Source organism: Scyliorhinus torazame, chromosome 31, assembly GCF_047496885.1.
Source record: "Scyliorhinus torazame isolate Kashiwa2021f chromosome 31, sScyTor2.1, whole genome shotgun sequence".
Taxonomy (NCBI): Eukaryota; Metazoa; Chordata; class Chondrichthyes; order Carcharhiniformes; family Scyliorhinidae; genus Scyliorhinus; species Scyliorhinus torazame.
The window spans coordinates 34,981,823-35,000,931 of NC_092737.1; the positions used below are offsets into that span (position 1 = coordinate 34,981,823).

General features: G+C 57.8%; 1 protein-coding gene across 1 annotated transcript in view; it reads right to left on the reverse strand.

Annotated features, from left to right (window-relative positions):
- The window catches only part of LOC140404605 (chromodomain-helicase-DNA-binding protein 3-like), a 55,614-nt gene extending 36,705 nt beyond the window's left edge, over positions 1-18,909 (reverse strand). The window contains exons 1-5 of the mRNA XM_072493206.1: positions 18,878-18,909; positions 17,495-17,666; positions 8,410-8,605; positions 8,015-8,178; positions 5,006-5,132 (exon numbers count right to left, since the gene is read on the reverse strand). Of these exons, the coding sequence (XP_072349307.1) occupies positions 5,006-5,132; positions 8,015-8,178; positions 8,410-8,605; positions 17,495-17,666; positions 18,878-18,909 (691 nt within the window). The remainder of the gene's footprint in view (positions 1-5,005; positions 5,133-8,014; positions 8,179-8,409; positions 8,606-17,494; positions 17,667-18,877) is intronic.
- Between the last annotated feature and the right edge of the window lie 200 nt (positions 18,910-19,109).

Genomic DNA, 19,109 nt, shown 5'->3' on the forward strand with positions numbered 1-19,109 from the left:
GCAGCACTCGTGGCATTCAACTGGCGAGGCCATCACAAGTGGCCATAACCGACCAGTGTCCACCCATTCACCTTTCTTCCACAGCAAGGTGGCTGGACAGGGAGGGTCTGAGTGCAGCTGCCTCCAGGTGAGGTCAGTCACCGAGTGGGCAGTCACTGGGGATGGATCCTGACCCTGGGTGCTCTGTGTCCCAATGCTGCCCAGCCTCTTCCACACAGCGTTTCCGAGGGAATCTCTCCCACTTACTCAGGGAACCCCTGTACCTGCGCGGGGTCCTCGCCAACTGCGTCATTAAAGGGCAAACTCGCCCACAGGGCCGGCTGCTGGGCAACAGAGGAAGGGGAGACGGAGGGGCAGGTCGATCCCGGGGGAGGGGCAGGTCGATCCCGGGGGAGGGGCAGGTCGATCCCGGGGGAGGGGCAGGTCGATCCCGGGGGAGGGGCAGGTCGACCCCGGGGGAGGGGCAGGTCGACCCCGGGGGAGGGGCAGGTCGACCCCGGGGGAGGGGCAGGTCGATCCCGGGGGAGGGGCAGGTCGATCCCGGGGGAGGGGCAGGTCGACCCCGGGGGAGGGGCAGGTCGACCCCGGGGGAGGGGCAGGTCGACCCCGGGGGAGGGGCAGGTCGATCCCGGGGGAGGGGCAGGTCGATCCAGGGGGAGGGGCAGGTCGATCCCGGGGGAGGGGCAGGTCGATCCCGGGGGAGGGGCAGGTCGATCCCGGGGGAGGGGCAGGTCGATCCCGGGGGAGGGGCAGGTCGATCCCGGGGAGGGGCAGGTCGACCCCGGGGAGGGGCAGGTCGATCCCGGGGGAGGGGCAGGTCGATCCCGGGGGAGGGGCAGGTCGATCCCGGGGGAGGGGCAGGTCGATCCCGGGGGAGGGGCAGGTCGACCCCGGGGGAGGGGCAGGTCGACCCCGGGGGAGACCCAGGTCGATCCCGGGGGAGGGGCAGGTCGATCCCGGGGAGGGGCAGGTCGATCCCGGGGGAGGGGCAGGTCGATCCCGGGGGAGGGGCAGGTCGACCCCCGGGGAGGGGCAGGTCGACCCCGGGGGAGGGGCAGGTCGATCCCGGGGGAGGGGCAGGTCGATCCCGGGGGAGGGGCAGGTCGACCCCGGGGGAGGGGCAGGTCGACCCCGGGGGAGGGGCAGGTCGACCCCGGGGGAGGGGCAGGTCGATCCCGGGGGAGGGGCAGGTCGACCCCGGGGGAGGGGCAGGTCGACCCCGGGGAGGGGCAGGTCGACCCCGGGGGAGGGGCAGGTCGACCCCGGGGGAGGGGCAGGTCGACCCCGGGGGAGGGGCAGGTCGACCCCGGGGGAGGGGCGGGTCGACCCCGGGGGAGGGGCAGGTCGACCCCGGGGAGGGGCAGGTCGACCCCGGGGGAGGGGCAGGTCGACCCCGGGGGAGGGGCAGGTCGACCCCGGGGGAGGGGCGGGTCGATCCCGGGGGAGGGGCAGGTCGATCCCGGGGGAGGGGCAGGTCGATCCCGGGGGAGGGGCAGGTCGATCCCGGGGAGGGGCAGGTCGATCCCGGGGAGGGGCAGGTCGATCCCAGTTGATTGGGGGAGGGGCAGATCGATCCCAGTTGATTGGGGGAGGGGCAGATGGATCCCAGTTGATTGGGGGAGGGGCAGATTGATCCCAGTTGATTGGGGGAGGGGCAGATCGATCCCAGTTGATTGGGGGAGGGGCAGATCGATCCCAGTTGATTGGGGGAGGGGCAGGTGGATCCCAGTTGATTGGGGGAGGGGCAGATCGATCCCAGTTGATTGGGGGAGGGGCAGATCGATCCCAGTTGATTGGGGGAGGGGCAGATCGATCCCAGTTGATTGGGGGAGGGGCAGATCGATCCCAGTTGATTGGGGGAGGGGCAGATCGATCCCAGTTGATTGGGGGAGGGGCAGATTGATCCCAGTTGATTGGGGGAGGGGCAGATCGATCCCAGTTGATTGGGGATTGGGAATGGGCAGATTGGGAGGGGAACATAAAAAGAGGTTTCCCTTCATGAAGGAAATCTTGAACCTTGGACAGAGTTTGAAATCTAAAAACGGTTCTTTCTGGACTGAATGTCTGCTCGGAGGGTCAGTTACCTTGTAATTCTCTCCCCCAGGCTGCAGCAGAGGCTGGGTCAGGGAAGATCTCAAGACACATTTTTGATCGGAAAGGGAGTTATGCAGGCTGGGGGCAGGTGTGTGGGCAGAAAGGTGGAGTTGGGGCAGCACGGTGTTGCAGTGGTTAGCACTGCTGCCTCACGGCACCGAGGACCCGGGTTCGAATCCCGGCCCTGGGTCACTGTCCGTGTGGAGTTTGCACATTCTCCCCGTGTCTGCGTGGGTTTCGCCCCACAACCCAAAGATGTGCAGGGTAGGTGGACTGGCCGCGCTAAATTGCCCCTTAAATGGACAAAATGAATTGGGTTCTCTAAATTTATGACAAAAAGGTGGAGTTGAGGCCATGATAATGCTCCAATTCAATGGGCCAAATGGCCCACAGCTGTTCCCATTTCTTCTTTCTTTTAAAAATATAAATTTACAGTACCCGATTCATTGTTTCCAATAAAGGGGCAATTTAGCGCGGCCAATCTACCTCCCCGCACATCGTTTCGGGTTGTGGGGGCGAGACCCACGCAGACACGGGGAGAATGTGCAAACTCCGCACGGACAGTGACCCAGAGCCGGGATCGAACCTGGGACCTCGGCGCCGTGAGGCAGCAGTGCTAACCACTGTGCCGCCGTGCTGCTCCCATTTCCGAGGACCTAAATAATACATTTCACTTCTTTATGGGGGTTGGGAGAAAGAACATGAAAACTCAGCCATCAATAACATTAATCACTAATAAATCCCAATGGGGGAATTCCGGCGAAAAGTCTTTCGCCCGGGAGCGGAGAGGAGTCGGGGAAATCAGGGACTCACTCCCACAGGGAGGGGGAGAATGTGGGACTCGCTCCCTCAGGGGAGTGGGGAGAATGTGGGGCTCCCTCCCACAGGGAGTGGGGAGAATGTGGGACTCGCTCCCACAGGGGAGTGGGGAGAATGTGGGGCTCCCTCCCACAGGGAGTGGGGAGAATGTGGGGCTCCCTCCCACAGGGAGTGGGGAGAATGTGGGACTCGCTCCCACAGGGAGTGGGGAGAATGTGGGGCTCCCTCCCACAGGGAGTGGGGAGAATGTGGGACTCGCTTCCTCAGGGGAGTGGGGAGAATGTGGGACTTGCTCCCACAGGGAGTGGGGAGAATGTGGGACTGACTCCCACAGGGAGGGGGGAGAATGTGGGACTCGCTCGCACAGGGGAGTCGGGAGAATGTGGGACTCGCTCCCACAGGGGAGAGGGGAGAATGTGGGACTCGCTCGCACAGGGGAGTCGGGAGAATGTGGGACTGACTCCCACAGGGAGGGGGGGAGAATGTGGGACTCGCTCGCACAGGGGAGTGGGGAGAATGTGAGACTCGCTCCCACAGGGAGTGGGGAGAATGTGGGACTTGCTCCCACAGGGAGTGGGGAGAATGTGGGACTCACTCCCACAGGGAGTGAGGAGAATGTGGGACTCGCTCGCACAGGGGAGTCGGGAGAATGTGGGACTCGCTCCCACAGGGAGTGGGGAGAATGTGGGACTGCCTTGCACAGGGGGTGGTCGAGGCGAATCATGTTGAGACATTTAAGGGGGGTGGGGGTGGAGAGAAGCTGGATAAACACTTCAGGGAGAGAGGAATAGGGAATATGCTGATAGGGTGGGATGGAGAGGGTGGGAGGAGGCTGATGTGGAGCAGGAAGAGCAGCAGGGAGCAGATGGACCGAATGGTCCGATTCTGTGCTACAAATTCGAAATGCATGTTGGATTGGAGGTGCGGGATAGAAGCAGCAGTAGTTTGGAATCTCAGCACAGAGTCCACACAGGTTCGCCACCCATTCATTCAGGAACCCTGGCGTCCGGGATGAGGTAAACGGGGAGGGAACGTCGCAGAAGTGAGCAGCGAGACGCTGATGGACTCGCCCAATTTAAAAGCCGACTTTCTGCCGAGCGGCCCCAGCTGTGTGAAGAGGGTCTGTCCTACACACTGCAAATTACCGCAACGAATGATGTTTGGACGCAAGGTGTCACACTGCGAGTGAGGAGCTGGCTAGTGTATTAAAGCCAACTGGTTGGAGGCTGGAGTTTACATTTTACAAATAATACGTGCAGATTAATCTCCCCAGAGTATGTATTGTGCGTGCTGGATCCCAGTAACAACATACAGCACAAGGCCTCAATCGGCCTTTTACTTCCCAGCCCCTTCTGCCTCACCAACAACCAGCCAAGTCAGCGGCGATAGGCAATTAAAAGTGGAATTGTTAACCGGTTGGGAACCAGTCCATACGATCATGATCGTGCCCTTAAACCCAGAGTGGGGACAGGCTCACACTGGCACCCAGCACTGACATTATACACTCTGAACCGTACGTGCCTCTTGCCAAGAGGTTGCCGATTCCTCTTCAAGGATACAGGCCGACTGCGTCTGTCAACCACTCGTCATATCACCGCCCCCTTCATGGGGAAATCGCCACAGTCTCTGTGAATCAGAGAGTCGGGGTGTGGCGCACGCACACGATTCTGGGTCCTGCTGACTATTATCTCTGACTCAACAACGCGCCTCCTGAGCTTCCCAGCCCTTGAAGCGATCTAACCGAGCGCGATGCTGCCGTGCCCGTCGCGCTCCCCCCCGCGAGCACAAGGAGCAGGAACCCCGCAACGATTTTCCACATGGGGGAACAGGTGCCGTGGCCTGGCCAAGGTCAGCTAACTCAGCACGAGCACACGGGGGGTACGCTGCCCGGGGCGGAGGCATCCTACAACCGCCAACATTTACACGGATCCTTCAGGATGTCCGGGGGTGATGTGGTCTGGGCCCCCCCCCCACGATGACGGTGCTACAGTGCGGAGGTACAAAGGCAGCAATCCATGGTTTAATCCATCGTATTCCCCAAACGCGCGGCACGGTTAATCAATCAGGAGTTGGAAACGCCACGGTCACTGACCTGTTACAAAGGCGCCTCCGGGCACCGGACTGAAACTCATTGGGCCGACTGGCGTGCTGACGGCTGCAAGTGACCCAAAGGAGCCACCGTATACTTGAGAAGTGGTGTACGGACCTGGGGGAAAGGCCTGGGGAAGCAACAGCAAAACCCACATCAGTTTGCTAAAAAGAAAAAGGGAGGCAGATTTACACAACTGTCCGTCACGAGCGGTCCATCCAGGCCAGCCACCTGCCACATCAGTCCACTGAACAGGTACACAGGCACCACCACCCCACAAACACACACACAGGCAGGCAGGCAGACACAGGCAGGCAGACACACACAGGCAGGCAGACACACAGGCAGGCAGGCAGACACACACGCATGCAGACACACACACACGCAGGCAGACACACACAGGCAGGCAGACACAGGCAGGCAGACACACACAGGCAGGCAGACACACACAGGCAGGCAGACACACACAGGCAGGCAGACACACACAGGCAGGCAGACACACACACGCAGGCAGGCAGACACACAGGCAGGCAGGCAGACACACACAGGCAGGCAGGCAGACACACAGGCAGGCAGGCAGACACACACAGGCAGGCAGACACACACAGGCAGGCAGACACACACAGGCAGGCAGACACACACAGGCAGGCAGACACACACAGGCAGGCAGACACACACAGGCAGGCAGACACACACACACGCAGGCAGGCAGACACACACAGGCAGGCAGACACACACAGGCAGGCAGACACACACAGGCAGGCAGACACACACAGGCAGGCAGACACACACACACGCAGACAGACACACAGGCAGGCAGGCAGACACACACAGGCAGGCAGACACACACAGGCAGGCAGACACACAGGCAGGCAGACACACAGGCAGGCAGACACAGGCAGGCAGGCAGACACACACAGGCAGGCAGACACACACAGGCAGGCAGACACACACAGGCAGGCAGACACACACAGGCAGGCAGACACACAGGCAGGCAGACACACAGGCAGGCAGACACAGGCAGGCAGGCAGACACACACAGGCAGGCAGACACACACAGGCAGGCAGACACACACACACGCAGGCAGACACACACAGGCAGGCAGACACACACAGGCAGGCAGACACACACACAGGCAGGCAGACACACACACACGCAGGCAGACACACACAGGCAGGCAGACACACACACACGCAGGCAGACACACACAGGCAGGCAGACACACACAGGCAGGCAGACACACAGGCAGGCAGGCAGGCACACACAGGCAGGCAGACACACAGGCAGGCAGACACACACAGGCAGGCAGACACACACAGGCAGGCAGACACACAGGCAGGCAGATACAGGCAGGCAGGCAGGCAGACACACACAGGCAGGCAGACACACACAGGCAGGCAGGCAGACACACACAGGCAGGCAGACACAGGCAGGCAGGCAGACACACACGCAGGCAGACACACACGCAGGCAGACACACACGCAGGCAGACACACACGCAGGCAGACACACACACAGGCAGACACACACACAGGCAGGCAGACACACAGGCAGGCAGACACACACACAGGCAGGCAGACACACACACAGGCAGGCAGACACACAGGCAGGCAGACACACACGCAGGCAGACACACACGCAGGCAGACACACACGCAGGCAGACACACACGCAGGCAGACACACACACAGGCAGACACACACACAGGCAGACACACACACAGGCAGACACACACGCAGGCAGACACACACACAGGCAGACACACACACAGGCAGACACACACACAGGCAGGCAGACACACAGGCAGGCAGACACACACGCAGGCAGACACACACGCAGGCAGACACACACACAGGCAGACACACACACAGGCAGACACACACGCAGGCAGACACACACACAGGCAGACACACACACAGGCAGACACACACACAGGCAGACACACACACAGGCAGACACACACACAGGCAGGCAGACACACAGGCAGGCAGACACACACACAGGCAGGCAGACACACACACAGGCAGGCAGACACACAGGCAGGCAGACACACACGCAGGCAGACACACACGCAGGCAGACACACACACAGGCAGACACACACACAGGCAGACACACACGCAGGCAGACACACACACAGGCAGGCAGACACACACACAGGCAGGCAGACACACAGGCAGGCAGACACACACGCAGGCAGACACACTCAAAGGCAGACACACACACAGGCAGACACACACACAGGCAGACACACACACAGGCAGACACACACGCAGGCAGACACACACACAGGCAGACACACACACAGGCAGGCAGACACACAGGCAGGCAGACACACGCAGGCAGACACACACACACACACACAGGCAGACACACACATTCATTGCAAGTGCAGTTTCATCAATCTCACGGATTCACAGAATCAGACTGGGAGAGCTGGAGATTGAAGGCGGAGGCCATTCTGCCCATTAAGCCAGCTCTGCCATTCAATTCTATCTGGCTGGTCACATGCCGCAGCGCTAACAGCTTCGGTCTTGATCAGACTCAATGATTAAAGAGAAATTCCTCCTTACATCAGTCCAAACTGGCCTGTCCCCGTGTCCCCCCCACCCCCAGGGCCAGGGTATACACCCATCTACACCAGCCCTGACAAACCCTGTACGAATTTAAGTTTCAAAGGGACCACCTCTCGCTCTTCAAAACGTAGAGAACACAGACCCGCTTTCTTCAATCTCTCCTGAAATGCCAATCAATCCCACCACCTCGGGTCCACCTCCCATGCAGCTGACTGCACAGCCGCTTTGCTGCCTCTTCATCGTTCACACTCGCACCTCGTTTGGCACCATCAGCATTTCCCCGATGCTGCCCCAGTTTCTCAGTACGTTCCCAATGGCAACGAAAAGACGACTTGCTTACAGGGCCGGTTTACTCCTCTTGCTCTCGCGCAAGGACAGGGCATCCCAAACACACCCTACCGGGAGGTTGGCAGGTCGGTGAGCAAGGACGGGACGTACCTGCGTATTGACCGCTTCGCTTCCCTTGTTGGCCAATCGGCTGAGGATGCTGCGCTCTGACATCTGGAGGCGGGCGGCGATGGGTGGGACCCGCGACAGGGTGGAGGGCAGCCGGGTCACGTCTGCCTTCATGTCGCTCAGTAACTCCTCCAATTGGTTCAAAACTAGAAGATAAAGAGAGAGAGAGAGAGCTGGTGAAGGTGGGCGAGGTCTCAGCACCAGCTTTGTAAAAACACGGTCTCGTCACGGTCAGTGTTGCAGCTCGCTGTGTGCAGATTGGCTGCCTCACATCGAAGCAGTAAAAGTATTGGATTGGCTGGAGAAGGCCGTGGGTCAGCCCCAGCTTTGTGAACCGTGCGACAGGAGACGGGCGCTCAGGGAATCCTGGCACTTACCTTTGTGGAGGACGGAGTTTGCAGGTTTGTTTCCAGCCAGTGATTCCTTGGACAGATGCTGGTGGCTCTCGGCGAGGCACTCCACCTCCGCAAAGCGAGTGTTCAGCGCCATGGCCGGGTGCGTGGTGTCCTGCGTCATGTTCAGGTAGGCCGCCCGCCGCAGCTGCTCCTCAATGACCAACGCCTGCTCCAGGAGCTGAACGCAAGAGAGAGAGAGAGGGGCATCAGATCGCAGAGTGAGAGCTTAGAGCGGGGCATCAGATCAGAGTGAGAGCTTAGAGCGGGGCATCAGATCGCAGAGCGAGAGCTTAGAGCGGGGCCTGAGATCACAGAGCGAGAGCTTAGAGCGGGGCATCAGATCGCAGAGTGAGAGCTTAGAGCGGGGCCTGAGATCAGAGTGAGAGCTTAGAGCGGGGCCTGAGATCACAGAGCGAGAGCTTAGAGCGGGGCCTGAGATCAGAGTGAGAGCTTAGAGCGGGGCCTGAGATCAGAGTGAGAGCTTAGAGCGGGGCCAGAGATCAGAGTGAGAGCTTAGAGCGGGGCCTGAGATCAGAGTGAGAGCTTAGAGCGGGGCATCAGATCGCAGAGTGAGAGCTTAGAGCGGGGCATCAGATCGCAGAGTGAGAGCTTAGAGCGGGGCATCAGATCAGAGTGAGAGCTTAGAGCGGGGCATCAGATCGCAGAGTGAGAGCTTAGAGCGGGGCATCAGATCGCAGAGTGAGAGCTTAGAGCGGGGCCTGAGATCGCAGAGCGAGAGCTTAGAGCGGGGCCTGAGATCACAGAGCGAGAGCTTAGAGCGGGGCCTGAGATCAGAGTGAGAGCTTAGAGCGGGGCCTGAGATCAGAGTGAGAGCTTAGAGCGGGGCATCAGATCGCAGAGCGAGAGCTTAGAGCGGGGCATCAGATCAGAGTGAGAGCTTAGAGCGGGGCATCAGATCGCAGAGTGAGAGCTTAGAGCGGGGCATCAGATCGCAGAGCGAGAGCTTAGAGCGGGGCCTGAGATCGCAGAGCGAGAGCTTAGAGCGGGGCCTGAGATCAGAGTGAGAGCTTAGAGCGGGGCCTGAGATCAGAGTGAGAGCTTAGAGCGGGGCCAGAGATCAGAGTGAGAGCTTAGAGCGGGGCCTGAGATCAGAGTGAGAGCTTAGAGCGGGGCCTGAGATCAGAGTGAGAGCTTAGAGCGGGGCATCAGATCGCAGAGTGAGATCTTAGAGCGGGGCATCAGATCGCAGAGTGAGAGCTTAGAGCGGGGCCTGAGATCAGAGTGAGAGCTTAGAGCTGGGCCTGAGATCAGAGTGAGAGCTTAGAGCGGGGCCTGAGATCAGAGCGAGAGCTTAGAGCGGGGCATCAGATCGCAGAGTGAGAGCTTAGAGCGGGGCCTGAGATCAGAGTGAGAGCTTAGAGCGGGGCCTGAGATCAGAATGAGAGCTTAGAGCGGGGCATCAGATCGCAGAGTGAGAGCTTAGAGCGGGGCCTGAGATCAGAGTGAGAGCTTAGAGCGGGGCATCAGATCGCAGAGTGAGAGCTTAGAGCGGGGCATCAGATCGCAGAGCGAGAGCTTAGAGCGGGGCCTAAGATCAGAGTAAGAGCTTAGAGCGGGGCCAGAGATCGCAGAGTGAGAGCTTAGAGCGGGGCCTGAGATCGCAGAGCGAGAGCTTAGAGCGGGGCCTGAGATCGCAGAGTGAGAGCTTAGAGCGGGGCCTGAGATCGCAGAGTGAGAGCTTAGAGCGGGGCCTGAGATCAGAGTGAGAGCTTAGAGCGGGGTCTGAGATCGCAGAGTGAGAGCTTAGAGCGGGGTCTGAGATCGCAGAGTGAGAGCTTAGAGCGGGGCATCAGATCGCAGAGTGAGAGCTTAGAGCGGGGCCTGAGATCAGAGCGAGAGCTTAGAGCGGGGCCTGAGATCGCAGAGTGAGAGCTTAGAGCGGGGCCTGAGATCAGAGTGAGAGCTTAGAGCGGGGCCTGAGATCAGAGTGAGAGCTTAGAGCGGGGCCTGAGATCGCAGAGTGAGAGCTTAGAGCGGGGCCTGAGATCGCAGAGTGAGAGCTTAGAGCGGGGCATCAGATCGCAGAGTGAGAGCTTAGAGCGGGGCCTGAGATCAGAGTGAGAGCTTAGAGCGGGGCCTGAGATCAGAGTGAGAGCTTAGAGCGGGGCCTGAGATCGCAGAGTGAGAGCTTAGAGCGGGGCCTGAGATCGCAGAGTGAGAGCTTAGAGCGGGGCATCAGATCGCAGAGTGAGAGCTTAGAGCGGGGCCTGAGATCGCAGAGTGAGAGCTTAGAGCGGGGCCTGAGATCAGAGTGAGAGCTTAGAGCGGGGCCTGAGATCAGAGTGAGAGCTTAGAGCGGGGTCTGAGATCAGAGCGAGAGCTTAGAGCGGGGCATCAGATCGCAGAGTGAGAGCTTAGAGCGGGGCCTGAGATCAGAGTGAGAGCTTAGAGCGGGGCCTGAGATCAGAGTGAGAGCTTAGAGTGGGGTCTGAGATCAGAGCGAGAGCTTAGAGCGGGGCATCAGATCGCAGAGTGAGAGCTTAGAGCGGGGCCTGAGATCAGAGTGAGAGCTTAGAGCGGGGCCTGAGATCAGAGTGAGAGCTTAGAGCGGGGCCTGAGATCAGAGTGAGAGCTTAGAGCAGGGCCTGAGATCAGAGTGAGAGCTTAGAGCGGGGCGTGAGATCAGAGTGAGAGCTTAGAGCGGGGCGTGAGATCAGAGTGAGAGCTTAGAGCGGGGCATCAGATCGCAGAGTGAGAGCTTAGAGCGGGGCATCAGATCGCAGAGCGAGAGCTTAGAGCGGGGCCTAAGATCAGAGTAAGAGCTTAGAGCGGGGCCAGAGATCGCAGAGTGAGAGCTTAGAGCGGGGCCTGAGATCGCAGAGCGAGAGCTTAGAGCGGGGCCTGAGATCGCAGAGTGAGAGCTTAGAGCGGGGCCTGAGATCAGAGTGAGAGCTTAGAGCGGGGTCTGAGATCGCAGAGTGAGAGCTTAGAGCGGGGTCTGAGATCGCAGAGTGAGAGCTTAGAGCGGGGCATCAGATCGCAGAGTGAGAGCTTAGAGCGGGGCCTGAGATCAGAGCGAGAGCTTAGAGCGGGGCCTGAGATCAGTGAGAGCTTAGAGCGGGGCCTGAGATCAGAGTGAGAGCTTAGAGCGGGGCCTGAGATCGCAGAGTGAGAGCTTAGAGCGGGGTCTGAGATCGCAGAGTGAGAGCTTAGAGAGTGGCCTGAGATCGCAGAGTGAGAGCTTAGAGCGGGGCCTGAGATCAGAGTGAGAGCTTAGAGCGGGGCCTGAGATCAGAGTGAGAGCTTAGAGCGGGGCCTGAGATCGCAGAGTGAGAGCTTAGAGCGGGGCCTGAGATCAGAGCGAGAGCTTAGAGCGGGGTCGGAGACCAGAGTGAGAGCTTAGAGCGGGGCCTGAGGTCGCAGAGTGAGAGCTTAGAGCGGGGCCTGAGATCGCAGAGTGAGAGCTTAGAGCGGGGCCTGAGATCAGAGCGAGAGCTTAGAGCGGGGCCTGAGATCGCAGAGAGAGAGCTTAGAGGGGGGCCTGAGATCGCAGAGTGAGAGCTTAGAGCGGGGCCTGAGATCGCAGAGTGAGAGCTTAGAGCGGGGCCTGAGATCAGAGCGAGAGCTTAGAGCGGGGCCTGAGATCGCAGAGTGAGAGCTTAGAGCGGGGCCTGAGATCGCAGAGTGAGAGCTTAGAGCGGGGCCTGAGATCAGAGTGAGAGCTTAGAGCGGGGCCTGAGATCGCAGAGTGAGAGCTTAGAGCGGGGTCTGAGATCGCAGAGTGAGAGCTTAGAGCGGGGCCTGAGATCGCAGAGTGAGAGCTTAGAGCGGGGCCTGAGATCGCAGAGTGAGAGCTTAGAGCGGGGCCTGAGATCAGAGTGAGAGCTTAGAGCGGGGTCTGAGATCGCAGAGTGAGAGCTTAGAGCGGGGTCTGAGATCGCAGAGTGAGAGCTTAGAGCGGGGCATCAGATCGCAGAGTGAGAGCTTAGAGCGGGGCCTGAGATCAGAGCGAGAGCTTAGAGCGGGGCCTGAGATCGCAGAGTGAGAGCTTAGAGCGGGGCCTGAGATCAGAGTGAGAGCTTAGAGCGGGGCCTGAGATCAGAGTGAGAGCTTAGAGCGGGGCCTGAGATCGCAGAGTGAGAGCTTAGAGCGGGGCCTGAGATCGCAGAGTGAGAGCTTAGAGCGGGGCATCAGATCGCAGAGTGAGAGCTTAGAGCGGGGCCTGAGATCAGAGTGAGAGCTTAGAGCGGGGCCTGAGATCAGAGTGAGAGCTTAGAGCGGGGCCTGAGATCGCAGAGTGAGAGCTTAGAGCGGGGCCAGAGATCGCAGAGTGAGAGCTTAGAGCGGGGCATCAGATCGCAGAGTGAGAGCTTAGAGCGGTGCCTGAGATCGCAGAGTGAGAGCTTAGAGCGGGGCCTGAGATCAGAGTGAGAGCTGAGAGCGGGGCCTGAGATCAGAGTGAGAGCTGAGAGCGGGGTCTGAGATCAGAGCGAGAGCTTAGAGCGGGGCATCAGATCGCAGAGTGAGAGCTTAGAGCGGGGCCTGAGATCAGAGTGAGAGCTTAGAGCGGGGCCTGAGATCAGAGTGAGAGCTTAGAGTGGGGTCTGAGATCAGAGCGAGAGCTTAGAGCGGGGCATCAGATCGCAGAGTGAGAGCTTAGAGCGGGGCCTGAGATCAGAGTGAGAGCTTAGAGCGGGGCCTGAGATCAGAGTGAGAGCTTAGAGCGGGGCCTGAGATCAGAGTGAGAGCTTAGAGCAGGGCCTGAGATCAGAGTGAGAGCTTAGAGCGGGGCGTGAGATCAGAGTGAGAGCTTAGAGCGGGGCGTGAGATCAGAGTGAGAGCTTAGAGCGGGGCATCAGATCGCAGAGTGAGAGCTTAGAGCGGGGCATCAGATCGCAGAGCGAGAGCTTAGAGCGGGGCCTAAGATCAGAGTAAGAGCTTAGAGCGGGGCCAGAGATCGCAGAGTGAGAGCTTAGAGCGGGGCCTGAGATCGCAGAGCGAGAGCTTAGAGCGGGGCCTGAGATCGCAGAGTGAGAGCTTAGAGCGGGGCCTGAGATCAGAGTGAGAGCTTAGAGCGGGGTCTGAGATCGCAGAGTGAGAGCTTAGAGCGGGGTCTGAGATCGCAGAGTGAGAGCTTAGAGCGGGGCATCAGATCGCAGAGTGAGAGCTTAGAGCGGGGCCTGAGATCAGAGCGAGAGCTTAGAGCGGGGCCTGAGATCAGTGAGAGCTTAGAGCGGGGCCTGAGATCAGAGTGAGAGCTTAGAGCGGGGCCTGAGATCGCAGAGTGAGAGCTTAGAGCGGGGTCTGAGATCGCAGAGTGAGAGCTTAGAGCGGGGCCTGAGATCGCAGAGTGAGAGCTTAGAGCGGGGCCTGAGATCAGAGTGAGAGCTTAGAGCGGGGCCTGAGATCAGAGTGAGAGCTTAGAGCGGGGCCTGAGATCGCAGAGTGAGAGCTTAGAGCGGGGCCTGAGATCAGAGCGAGAGCTTAGAGCGGGGTCGGAGACCAGAGTGAGAGCTTAGAGCGGGGCCTGAGGTCGCAGAGCGAGAGCTTAGAGGGGGGCCTGAGATCGCAGAGTGAGAGCTTAGAGCGGGGTCTGAGATCGCAGAGTGAGAGCTTAGAGCGGGGCCTGAGATCAGAGCGAGAGCTTAGAGCGGGGCCTGAGATCGCAGAGTGAGAGCTTAGAGGGGGGCCTGAGATCGCAGAGTGAGAGCTTAGAGCGGGGTCTGAGATCGCAGAGTGAGAGCTTAGAGCGGGGCCTGAGATCAGAGCGAGAGCTTAGAGCGGGGCCTGAGATCGCAGAGTGAGAGCTTAGAGCGGGGCCTGAGATCGCAGAGTGAGAGCTTAGAGCGGGGCCTGAGATCAGAGTGAGAGCTTAGAGCGGGGCCTGAGATCGCAGAGTGAGAGCTTAGAGCGGGGTCTGAGATCGCAGAGTGAGAGCTTAGAGCGGGGCCTGAGATCAGAGCGAGAGCTTAGAGCGGGGCCTGAGGTCGCAGAGTGAGAGCTTAGAGCGGGGCCTGAGGTCGCAGAGTGAGAGCTTAGAGCGGGGCCTGAGATCGCAGAGTGAGAGCTTAGAGCGAGGCCTGAGATCGCAGAGTGAGAGCTTACAGTGGGGCTGAGATTGCAGAGTGAGAGCTTAGAGCGGGGCCTGAGATCGCAGAGTGAGAGCTTAGAGCGGGGCCTGAGATCGCAGAGTGAGAGCTTAGAGCGGGGCCTGAGATCTGAGTGAGAGCTTAGAGCGGGGCCTGAGATCGCAGAGTGAGAGCTTAGAGCGGGGCCTGAGATCAGAGTGAGAGCTTAGAGCGGGGCCTGAGATCAGAGCGAGAGCTTAGAGCGGGGCCTGAGATCTGAGTGAGAGCTTACAGCAGGGCCTGAGATCAGAGTGAGAGCTTAGAGCGGGGCCTGAGATCGCAGAGTGAGAGCTTAGAGCGGGGCCTGAGATCGCAGAGTGAGAGCTTAGAGCGGGGCCTGAGATCAGAGTGAGAGCTTAGAGCGGGGCCTGAGATCAGAGTGAGAGCTTAGAGCGGGGCCTGAGATTGCAGAGTGAGAGCTTAGAGCGGGGCCTGAGATCTGAGTGAGAGCTTAGAGCGGGGCCTGAGATCGCAGAGTGAGAGCTTAGAGCGGGGCCTGAGATCTGAGTGAGAGCTTAGAGCGGGGCCTGAGATCAGAGTGAGAGCTTAGAGCGGGGCCTGAGATCAGAGCGAGAGCTTAGAGCGGGGCCTGAGATCTGAGTGAGAGCTTAGAGCGGGGCCTGAGATCAGAGTAAGAGCTTAGAGCGGGGCCTGAGATCAGAGTGAGAGCTTAGAGCGGGGCCTGAGATCAGAGCGAGAGCTTAGAGCGGGGCCTGAGATCAGAGTGAGAGCTTACAGTGGGGCTGAGATTGCAGGATGACAGTTCAGCAATTCACGGGTTACTGGAATCATTCCTTCTCCCCCACACCTCCCCACACCGTGACGCACCCTGCCCCCCCACTCACAAACCAGTGGGTGACATCCTGCCTTCGACTCAAAATCACAAGTTCAAGCCCCCACAGGCCTGACCGTAATATAATAATAATAATCTTTATTGTCACAAGTAGGCTTACATTATCACTGCAATGAAGTTACTGTGAAAATCCCCTAGTCGCCACATTCCAGCACCTGTTCGGGTACATGGAGGGAGAATTCAGAATGTCCAATTCACCTAACAGCACGTCTTTTGGGACTTGTGGGAGGAAACCGGAGCACCCGGAGGAAACCCACGCAGACACGGGGAGAACGTGCAGACTCCGCACAGACAGTGACCCAGCGGGGAATTGAACCCGGGACCCTGGAACTGTGAAGCAACAGTGCTAACCGCTGTGCCACCCTCTGAAATCCAGTCCTACCACTTTCAGTGCAGTACTGAGGGGGTCCTGCATTGTCGGAAGTGCTGTCTTTTGCGTCAGACGATTAACGGGAGGTCCCAACTGCCCCATCAGGTGAATGTGCCAGATCTCACAGCCTCTCGGGAAAGAGGAGCTGGGGGACCTCTCCCTAGTGTCCTGGGACCAATACAAATCCCTCATTAAACGAAGAGTGGTTATCAGATTGGTTTGTGGGAGCTCTCTGCACTTGCTGGTCTGTAACAGCGACCACATTAACTGTGAAGTGCATTTGATATCCCGAGGCAGGACATCAGTACAAGTTGGATTTTTTGAGCGTGGACTCCGATATCGGTTTAAGCTGCCTGTTAACGGTCAGTGAGCAGAAAGGACCACACATCACCACGTCCAGTCCCTCAAACCTGGAGACATGACAGTGAATGGCTCCGGACACCCGCTCTGATTGAGGACCATCATTTCCCATTTCCACACTGCCTACTCATCCCTCCATTTTTGAAGAATTCTCGCATGGGATCAGATGGAGTCGCCGTTTAGCATCTCCCCTCTCCTCCATAGCTTCCCCGTTCCCGATCTACGTAATCTCCGTCAGCCTGGTAAACCTCAGCAATCTCTGCCACACTCCAATTCCAGCCACTTCCGCGCCCCCCAATTCTATTTGCAGCATTGATGGTCACGGCTTCACTTACCTGGGTCCTAAACTCCGGAATTCTTCCCCTGAACCTCTCCTTCCAGCTCTCCTCAAGACGCCCTCTTCCTTTAAGACGTTCATTAAAACCTAATTCTTGGACCAAGCTTTGGTCATTTGCCCTAATGTGTCTTAATGTGACTGGGCATCGAATCTGGTCTGATAATACTCCTGCAAAACGGCCTCGGGAAATTTTACTATCAAAAGTGTGTAGAAGATAAGAAATTTATATATATATCTATTGCAGTAATATTAAAGAATCTAGATTAAGATTCAGACTTTGAGTCTACTAAAGCTGCAATTAAGAGGTCATAAAAGGAGGTATTATTAATTTTAACCGTTTACTCGTTTACAAAGAGAAGCCTAACGGGACTTTGTTACGATTGCTGGAGATTAGATAATGTATGAGGGATTGTGTGCAGTCCTAGTTGAGCAGGTGATGGAACATCATAGTGGGATGTAATTAATGGGGGGAGCCAGGTCTGCCTGTAGTTTTGCAGCCTGCAAGAGGTTTTTAATGTTGAACTGCAGTTTTGCCAAATGCGGTCAGGTTGAGCAGAAGCTGCTGGAGGGACAGAAGGAGTTTCCGGCTGCTCTTGAACTGTTCTCTCCAAAAAGTCTCCACACAGATCAGCGAGGGAACCTGTCCTGTATGAACGTGGCATCGGAACTGCATTGGGGCGGCTTGGTTGAAATATTTATAGTGAGGCAAATGCCGCAAGTTTGAGTTTTTCCTGGTGCTTAACCGATAATTGCAAAACTGTTTCTTTGATGTTAGTGTGGTTAATTCTGTGTTTAAATTAAAGTTTGTTTTAACATATTGATCACAGTCATCACTCCTGGGGTGAAGCATCCTTTCCTCAGTCTTACGAATTCGAAAAAGGGTGTTGGGGTTCTTGGCTGGTGTCCTAACAAATGTTGGGCTCTGGTCCGGGAGCGTAAAGGGGACAGATATAAACGCAAGTTACTGTTTCGCCTCTCTCAGCCGGGCAGCCTCGCACCCGCTCACCCGGCACGTGCATCTGCTTTAACCTCCACCGCCACTTCCCCAGGCCGCTCACCTTGAACCGCCGGGCTAGAAACTTGTTCTTCATTTCCAGGAAGTTCCCCTTGTTGACCTCCAGCTTGAAGGGTTCGTTGATGATGGCGAAGCGGGGGTCGTTCTGAATGTCCTGCCACCGGGCATAGCCGTAGCTGCTGGGAGTTAAGGGCCACTTCTCCCCAATGGACGGTCTGCTTGCCAGTGTTACAAATGTGAACTTTTAGATGTTTCAGGACCGTGTCTTTGATTTAGGGTAAAGCTGAGGAATTTGGGGGCGGGGGTTTGCGACCATTCCCAGTTCTGACTCAGTTTAGCTGTTGAAGATTAAGGGGACTATTTACAGCTGCGAACTGCTCAAATCCTCCCTACAAAACAACAACCAAAGCATTTGCGCGGACGGTGCTCAGGCTGCCAGTCCCCAAGCCTCAGGAAGGTACTGGGAACGTCTGCAATGATTTCTTAATTCCGGGATGTGGGCTTCTCAGGCTATACCAGCATTTATTCCCCACCCCTAATTGCCCCTCGAGAAGGTGGTGGGTGAGCCGCCTTCTGGAACCCGCTGCAGTCCCTGAGGTGTAGGTACACCCACTGTGCTGTTAGGGAGGGAGTTCCAGGGTGTTGCCCCGGCGACAGTGAAGGAACGGCCGATATATTTCCCAGTCGGGGTGGGGAGTGACGCGGAGGGGAACCTCCAGGTGGTGGGGTTCCCAGGTATCTGCTGCTCTTGTCCTTCTAGCCGTGACCCAAGCCGGGAATCGAACCTGGGACAATGGAGCTGTGAACCAGCGGAGAGTTTTCCCCCTGATCCCCATTGACTCCAGTTTCGCTCCTTGATGCCACACTCGGTCAAACGCTGCCTTGGTGTCAAGGCAGTCGCTCTCACCTCACCTCTGGCATTCAGTTCTTGTGTCCATGTTTGAACCAAGGCTGTAATGAGGTCAGGAGCTGAGTAACTCTGGCCGAACCCACACTGAGTGTCCGTGAGCAGGTTATTGCTGAGTAAGTGACAGATTTTGTAAACAGTCGTCTATTTAGGTTCAGGATAGCATGACACTGGGTGTCAAATAACATTTCTATCTGATGAAAGGCCTTCGCAGTTCATATTGTCACGGAGGTGGGATTTGAGAGGGGAAGAGATCCCAAGGGAGGTAATTGGAAGATCAGATTACAAGGTGCTTTCTTCAAATAATACTGAATCTGGAAACCTGGGATTGACAGGGTCAGTATGTTAGAATCAGAGAGACAGAGCTAGGAGCTAGAGGCCGCAAGCTTGCTTCCCTTCCCAGCTGGATGACTTCTGATCCCTGAACTGGCCTTTATGGTTAGGGTTACCCGGAAAATGTCTCCTTCTAGCCAAAGTTAGGTGAATCTTCCAGTCTCATTTGAATCCTCCAAACTCTACTTCTTCAATCCAGGTTTGAGCTCAAACTGCATTCTTCCATAGTGAACCAAGGCCTACACCCCCACTCCGTAATCCTGTGCACTGATCATGGCAAATCCACCCAACCTGCACATTAAAACATGAAATCTTATCCTTTAAGTTGGCCACTGGAAATGTGAATGTATTAGTCTGTCGGAGGATAATATCGCCACACACGTTTAGGACAGCGGAGTAGAGAGCAGTGTTCCACTTG